Source organism: Garra rufa, chromosome 18 (genome assembly GCF_049309525.1).
Source record: "Garra rufa chromosome 18, GarRuf1.0, whole genome shotgun sequence".
NCBI classification, from domain to species: Eukaryota; Metazoa; Chordata; class Actinopteri; order Cypriniformes; family Cyprinidae; genus Garra; species Garra rufa.
This window is the reverse complement of record NC_133378.1, coordinates 16,223,257-16,231,768: the sequence shown is the minus strand read 5'-3', so window position 1 is coordinate 16,231,768 and position 8,512 is coordinate 16,223,257. Positions and strand designations below refer to the sequence as shown.

The 8,512-nt window shown below is 35.3% G+C and overlaps 1 protein-coding gene across 4 annotated transcripts in view; it reads right to left on the bottom strand.

Annotated features, from left to right (window-relative positions):
* Nucleotides 1-4,574: 4,574 nt before the first annotated feature.
* l3mbtl1 (L3MBTL histone methyl-lysine binding protein 1) overlaps nucleotides 4,575-8,512 on the bottom strand; it is a 38,648-nt gene continuing 34,710 nt past the window's right edge. For all 4 annotated transcript variants that reach the window (XM_073823034.1, XM_073823035.1, XM_073823032.1 and 1 more), the window contains exons 20-21: nucleotides 8,280-8,342; nucleotides 4,575-5,452 (exon numbers count right to left, since the gene is read on the bottom strand). In XM_073823034.1, coding sequence (XP_073679135.1) covers nucleotides 5,318-5,452; nucleotides 8,280-8,342 — 198 coding nt within the window. In that variant the 3' untranslated portion in view covers nucleotides 4,575-5,317. The remainder of the gene's footprint in view (nucleotides 5,453-8,279; nucleotides 8,343-8,512) is intronic.

Below are 8,512 nucleotides of genomic sequence, written 5' to 3'. Positions count from 1 at the left end.
CATGAGAGATATGACTGAGAGCTAGTGTTTGTGTGAGTCAGAGAGAGACGCACTGTACGCAGAACAGTGTGTGTGTGTGTGTGTGTGTGTGTGTGTGTTTGTGTGTGTGTGTGTGTACCTGGTATTCATCACGTTATGGGGACCAAATGTCCCCACAAGGATAGGAATACCAGTAGATTTTGACCTTGTGGGGACATTTCTCAGGTCCCCATGAGGAAACAGGCTTATAAATCATGCACAATGAGTTTTTTTGAGGAAGTAAAAGTTTGCACAATCTCCTGTGAGGGCTAGGTTTAGGTGTAGGGTAGGGTTAGGGCGATAGAAAATACGGTTTGTACAGTATAAAAATCATTACGCCTATGGAATGTCCCCATAAAACATGTAAACCAGTGTGTGTGTGTGTGTGTGTGTGTGTGTGTGTGTGTGTGTGTGTGTGTGTGTAAATACACATACGCTATGTTTTGAGGACTAATGTACCCTGAGAAATGAGTTAAATCTGACAAGACTTCCACGCTGGGAGACTTCCTTTTGTAAAAATGAGAGATTAATAAAGAAAGCCTAAATAATCTTGTTTTTGTTTTGGCATTGTAGAGCTGGGTGTGGATTTGCGTCGGTATTTATTAGTTGCTTATAAAAACGACGGAAGTCTAATATAAGCCCTCATTTAGATAAAGCGTTTGTACATGATAACCGACTTCTGAGGACATTTTATGTGACCTTGTGAGTTAAAAATGTTCATAAATCGTCCAAATGCTATTTATATGTAAACCTTTGCTATTTTGAACTTCACTATTTATTTTCAGATGTCTGATTATGAGCTGCGTTGGCGGTAACGCATTACAAGTAACGCAAGTTACGTAATCAGATTACTTTCCATAAATAACTAGTAATGCATTACTTTTTCATTTACAAGAATCTTTTTCAAATAAGTAACGCCAGTTGCTTTGGTTTCAAAGTTATTGACTGACAGCTCTCCTGTCCCCATTAGTTCAGATCTGGTGAACTCTAAATATGACACAATTAAACCTGCAATAAATAAATATGTTAAATAACACAAATATACTTTATGTATTTAATCCCATTTTACAAATCCAACATTTTTGCTTGCATTTCCAATTCAACCATACTAAGAAGCAAAAATTACTTTAGACTAGTGCTGTCAAATCGATTAATCATGATTAATCGCATTCAAAATAAAAGTTTGTGTGGAAACACGTTAGAATAGGAAACACTTTTTCCTTTAATAAATTCCTAATTTGCTTGCATTTACTTTTCCTTCAGCCTGAGGCTTGTTTATTTCACTTTCAGTGTGAAAGGGCTTTTACGTTCGCCACAGATAGAACTTTTTATATTAAAAACAAACAAGCAAGCCCTGCCCAGATTTAAAAAGTAACGCAAAAGTAATGTATACACATTACTTTCTATAAAAATTAACTAAGTAATGTAATTAGTTTCTTTTAACGCAATATTGTAATTTATACTTTTAAAAGTAACTAACACTAATTATTATTATTATTATTATTATTATTATTATTTCGGATTACTTTTAGATTACTTTTGACCTAACGTGTTCATAGATTTGAATAGGTTATTGTTGTAAAAAAATGCAAAGAGAAATTAAATATATTTCATTCTATGTTATCAACATCATGAAATGCATTAAACTTTACATTACTTCAATTTTTCTGAACTTCTTGAAAACTACAGGGGGTTTAAGTTGATGAAAATCAAAAAATGTCATAAACATGTCAAATTAAAAAAAAAAAAAAATTATTTTACTTTTTTTACCTGCATGCCAGTGTGACCATTAACTAACAACAGAGAACTGTGAACATGTGAATGTGTTGTTAAATGGTTGAATTAAAAATGGCTGTTAATATTTTTGGTTAAATGGGCTTGACTGACAGAATAGTTTGGGAATCCCTGTGTCTTATGAACAAACATTAATAAACATGACACAGGTTTGAAAATATAAATGCACAACTATACATTGGCAGTGTTTAGCAGTGTTGACACATTACAAGTAACGTAAGTTATGTAATCAGATTACTTTTTTAAAAGTAACGAGTAAAGTAACACATTACTTTTTCATTTACAAGGAAATATCTAAGTTACTTTTTCAAATAAGTAACACAAGTTACTTCGTTTTCCCATGTATTGACTGACAGTTCTCCTGTCCCCATGATGAGAGAATTTGTGAGTAAGTCTAGAAACGTTGTGTAAACATGATGGTTACTGTGGTTCTAGACTAAATGTGAACATGGAAAACGGATTCAGTATTCCTCAAAATGTGAAACGCAAACTCATAATATGATACAAACCTGCAATAATTACATATGTTAAATGACACATACAGTCGTGGCCAAAAGTTTTGAGAATGACACAAATATTAGTTTTCACAAAGTTTGCTGCTCAACTGCTTTTAGATCTTTGTTTCAGTTGCTTCTGTGATGTACTGAAATATAATTACAAGCACTTCATACGTTTCAAAGGCTTTTATCGACAATTACATGACATTTGTGCAAAGAGTCAGTATTTGCAGTGTTGGCCCTTCTTTTTCAGGACCTCTGCAATTCGACTGGGCATGCTCTCAATCAACTTCTGGGCCAAATCCTGACTGATAGCAACCCATTCTTTCATAATCACTTCTTGGAGTTTGTCAGAATTAGTGGGTTTTTGTTTGTCCACCCGCCTCTTGAGGATTGACCACAAGTTCTCAATGGGATTAAGATCTGGGGAGTTTCCAGGCCATGGACCCAAAATTTCAACGTTTTGGTCCCCGAGCCACTTATTTATCACTTTTGCCTTATGGCATGGTGCTCCATCGTGCTGGAAAATGCATTGTTCTTCACCAAACTGTTGTTGGATTGTTGGAAGAAGTTGCTGTTGGAGGGTTTTTTGGTGCCATTCTTTATTCATGGCTGTGTTTTTGGGCAAAATTGTGAGTGAGCCCACTCCCTTGGATGAGAAGCAACCCCACACATGAATGGTCTCAGGATGCTTTACTGTTGGCATGACACAGGACTGATGGTAGCGCTCACCTTTTCTTCTCCGGACAAGCCTTTTTCCAGATGCCCCAAACAATCGGAAAGAGGCTTCATCGGAGAATATGACTTTGCCCCAGTCCTCAGCAGTCCATTCACCATACTTTTTGCAGAAGATCAATCTGTCCCTGATGTTTTTTTTGGAGAGAAGTGGCTTCTTTGCTGCCCTTCTTGACACCAGGCCATCTTCCAAAAGTCTTGGCCTCACTGTGTGTGCAGATGCGCTCACACCTGCCTGCTGCCATTCCTGAGCAAGCTCTGCACTGGTGGCACTCTGATCCCGCAGCTCAATCCACTTTAGGAGACCATCCTGGCGCTTGCTGGACTTTCTTGACGTCCTGAAGCCTTCTTAACAAGAATTGAACCTCTTTCCTTGAAGTTCTTGATGATCCTATAAATTGTTGATTAGGTGCAATCTTAGTAGCCACAATATCCTTGCCTGTGAAGCCATTTTTATGCAACGCAATGATGGTTGCACGCGTTTCTTTGCAGGTCACCATGGTTAACAATGGAAGAACAATGATTTCAAGCATCACCCTCCTTTTAACATGTCAAGTCTGCCATTCTAACCCAATCAGCCTGACATAATGATCTCCAGCCTTGTGCTCGTCAACATTCTCACCTGAGTTAACAAGACGATTACTGAAATGATCTCTGCAGGTCCTTTAATGACAGCAATGAAAAGCAGTGGAAAGGTTTTTTCGGGATTAAGTTAATTTTCCTGGCAAAGAAGGACTATGCAATTCATCTGATCACTCTTCATAACATTCTGGAGTATATGCAAATTGCTATTATAAAAACTTAAGCAGCAACTTTTCCAATTTCCAATATTTATGTAATTCTCAAAACTTTTGGCCACGACTGTACATCCTTTAATATCTATTTATTCCCAATTTATTGCAAAAAAAAAAAATAAATACTGTAGATAAATATAAAACTTAAAACATTTTTTACATTACAAATAAACAAACAAGCCAGGCAGATGAGAAAGGGTAATGCAAAAGTAACAAAATGCATTACTTTTCATAAAAAGTAACAAAGTAATGCAATTATAAATTTCTGTTGGGAAGAAACGCAATATTGTAATGCATTACTTTCCCCAACACTGGTTCTGAGTAACGTAATGTAATTAATCATCTCATAACTGGTACAAATGACTGAGAGGTGCTTTGTCCCCAATTTTAGCAGCATGGATCACATTTTTATGTCAATTCTATATTGTGAATATTCAAAGCTAAACTTTATGAGACAGTATTTTTTTAAACAAACGTTTAAAAGATAAAACATTATGGAGAATCAATAATCGTTAAGAACTAGTTTCAGAAAACACAAATGTCTAACTGCTTGAAATGACACAACTTGTGATCATACAGTAGTTTGCTTTTTTGGGAAAGGTTTTATGTCGTTGCTATTTTAGTATTTATTACTTTTTATGCCTGTTTTATTGCACAACAAGCTCTCTCTTCACACGTTCGCATATTAAGGGGTTTGTGAAACCGCTAAACGCAAGCAGACATCAGACCACAGTACTTGAATTAAACATTTATTCATGTTGATGAACTGAACGACACAGTTACTCAACTGTACATTATTAAAATTTTCCCATCAGAGAGAGAAACATAGATGACCTAAAAACCTGATCTCAGTACTATTCACCCGTCTGGGTTTGCATTCATACCGTTGAAAAATAACAACACTCATATGACAATCCAAATCTATCTCGGCAAAATAGCTCTTTTTTTTAAACTATAATCTCATTCAACACCACAATGTCAGGAGCACTTTGTTACTGAGGGCAAATATTGTCAATGGTCCCCAAACGATCGACAGAGCTGGCTCAGAAAGCGGCCTGTCTGAAGGAGAGCAGCGTCCTCCAGTGGCTCCTCGTGTAAAGTGCATAAACATCATCAGGGATCTAATAAAGGGTACAGTAGCACCAATCAACTGAAATCTGCCCTGATATTTCTGTGCACCGATTTCACCATAACAAACTGAGGACTAATGTAGATTTCAGTTAGCACTCTAGATAGAAAAAACACTGTCTGAAAAATCCTGCGCGGTGGTTTCAGATCAAGGTTGTTCTTTATCAGAACGTGTCGTTTCGCTTTTGAAATAAAGCAACGTCAAAGCTCAGCTAGGCTGCTCTGTCTTTTATAGTTCGTCCTGGATGTCTCTCTCTCTCTCTGGTGGGTTCAGACGTTAAACACCAAACACGTGATAGATGTCGATTCTGAATGGATCGTTACAGCATGAGGAGTTTGAGGATGAACCGCTCACTTCAGGCCTTCGTCTGTGCTCTTGAACATTAAAATGGCGTTGTGAATCTTCAGCGCTGGTCCGAGCTTTATATTCATGATCTTCACGATATCATTTTGAGTCAGGAGGAGAAACGCCTCTCCATCGATCATCTGCAGAGAAAAGATGTGATCAGCCTTCACTGTGTACCCATGCAAAACTCACCACCAGTGTACTGAACTTTGTATTTATTTATTATCAATTGACCATGTGCACGGATTACTTCCTCAGCTCAGTCATTTCCGGTCAACTGTACTGTGCCGTAATAGGAGTGTACTTTGCTCATTTTCTCATAATCCATTCACAATCAAAGAAAAGTTTTGTTTGTCTAAGAGGACCAAACGTACATGTATACTGTTTCAAGATGACAAACGCCAGTTTAACAAAAAAATATCTGAGTAAATCGGCTAAATATGCGCCAGTCATTGCTATGATTGACAGTAATAACCAGACAAAACATCTGAAAAAACTGATGTCAAAAAAAGAGCTGTGCATTAAATGATTCAGACTAAATTCAGAGTAACACAACTACAGCAGTAACACGTTTGTGTTGTTTAGATATAGCTTTTACAGTTCAAGATAAAACTTAAAAGATGTAGTTATTAATTTATTTAAATATTTCAAATTCATATTGATTCATATTGAGTACATTATTTAAATACCATTAATATTGAACTTATTTAACTTGTAGTAAACTATATATAAGTATTTAATTAATTCACCCTTATAGGCTGTTTGTGTCTGAGCGTATTTATTTATTTATTTTTTTTAATGACTTTCTGTATTTGCTATACTGTACTATGAACTTCAGTGCGGTAAAAGTACTATAATTTATTATACTAGTAATTTTATAATAAATCGAAAAGCAACTCAAGGGAGTTAAAATGGCAGCTGCAGCCAATGATTGATCCTCTGCTGCCATCTTCTGGTTATATGAGTAATTTTATGTCATTTTCATCTTAAAAAGATGTTTTCCGTGAAAAGACATTTTTTTCCATGTCGTCTTTATGAATGAAAAGTGAAACTCCACAGCTGTGGAGTTGAAAAATAATAAAGGCTTTAAAATATTACAAGATTTTAAAAATGTGTTCATGACTATGAAGGCAAGTTACTGATTATCAAGAAGAGATGTATGGCTAGCTAGCTAACGTTAGCCTAAACACGCTATGATTGTGTTTAGCTGTCAGGATTTAAATGTACAACTATGCAGGTACTCTCCTTGGATTTAAATGATATGTTGTTAAATAATATGAAAGTGAATGTTCATGCTGCTATCATTATTTACAATGTTGCAATTATTATTTTTCTCAGTTTGTGATAAGAACGAGGCAGTAGAGGAGTCTCAAGAGTGTCCATCTATATATAGCACATATAAAATGAGCTTCAGCTGAAGTTTACGAGCTGCTTATCATTATGTGGAAGTTATAAAGAATGCTATGTGCATATGGTCAATAGTGTAGCAATGCACAACACAAAGCACACACTTCCAAATCAAACACCCAATCCTGCAGCTTTCTACTAAGACGCCTGTATTACACCCCCAAAAATTTAATGTGAAGTTAAATGTGATTCATTTATACAATTTGCATATAGAAACTAATAACTACTAAAACATTATTATTACTCATTGGGCCTTATTTTAACAATCTAAGCACTGAAGCACATGGCACAGGTGCACTCAGGGCATGTCCGAATTCACTTTTGGTCCTATTCCCCAATGGTCCTATTCTCTTAATGAATCATAACCATAGGCTTACCCGCGTAACTCATCAGAGGACTTTCTTTGTACAATTTTCAACATTATAGACTATAGTTTCAAACACTTGGCTCATTCTTACTAATTCAAGTAATGATGTAAGTCAAGTAGTGATTTTATATGTATCTCTGAAAAGAACAGTGTCTTCAGAAAAGTTTTGATTGCATTTCAACCTTTTCTGATAAAGTAGTGTTCATGAGCTCAGAGCTGCTTTGTTTACAGCGGTTACTGGGGAAACGGCTATATTTCTGACGTTCCAAAAGTGCCTCCTGCTGGCAGAGAATCAAACTGGATTTTCAATAAGCCTGTCTGCTGTTTCCCCGATCCACCATATAATCCTGTTTTAAATTAATATAATAATTTAACATTTGTCTCATTTTTTTTCTTACAAAATGGTTTAAAGGCTAAAAGGTGAGGTTTATCATTTTAGATATATTTTTTGTTTTTGTGAAAACCTGTATCTTAACTGTAATTAAATTAGTGATGCACCGAAATAAAAATTCTTGGCCAAAGCCGAAAAAAAAAAAAAAAAAACACAATTTAACTTAAAATTAATAAGTTAGTAAAATAATATTCTTTGGCCATGATTGTTATCATTATTAATGATTGTTATCATTATTTTTGTCTTACTTTTTTTTTTTATTTTACAGATCAACAATAAAATTACAATACTAACATTTATGAATGTTGACTTTTATTTTGGCAGAAACCTGAAAGACCTCAGTACTATTTTTTGCTGACAACAGCAGATTTTCCTGGCGCTTTGGACTTTGAACCCTGGCTAAGGAGCTGCTGCAACGCTGTCAAAATAAATGCAATTGGTGCGTGTATTAGACAACATAACTTTTTGTAGTTTATTTACTATTGGTTTAAGGCCATTTGGTGATTTCAGTCATCATACAGTAACCTGCAACAACCAGCCCTTTCTCTTCTCATGGAAGACATGTGATGCGACACTAAACAGTCTCTCGCTGTCGGTGCTTGGAATGATTTTTGCGTCTTTCTCGGACAGTTTTAAATGCTTCCACACTAGTCTCTATTTTATCGCGTCATGTCATTGTTTGGTATAATTTATTCAGCCTTTTTGCGTATTCATTCTTATTTATTGTTCGGCCGAATAATTTTGGTTGCGGAACATTTGGTGCATCCCTAATTAATATTTTAATATAAGGCTAATTACTTACTTCATCTTTGAAAATTTGGGCCTGCTCCTCACAACCAATAAGATTATTGACAAATCCAAAGACCTGCAAATAAACAGATAAAAATTAACATCATTCTGACTGCTGTTTGTTTGCTGTGTCTATAGATTGTATTATTTAGTTCATTTATAATTTTTTTTTTTTTACATTTCAAATAAAAGTGTTAGAAGCATATAAGTGGCTAAGTTGTACATTATAATATAGTTCAAGTGCAA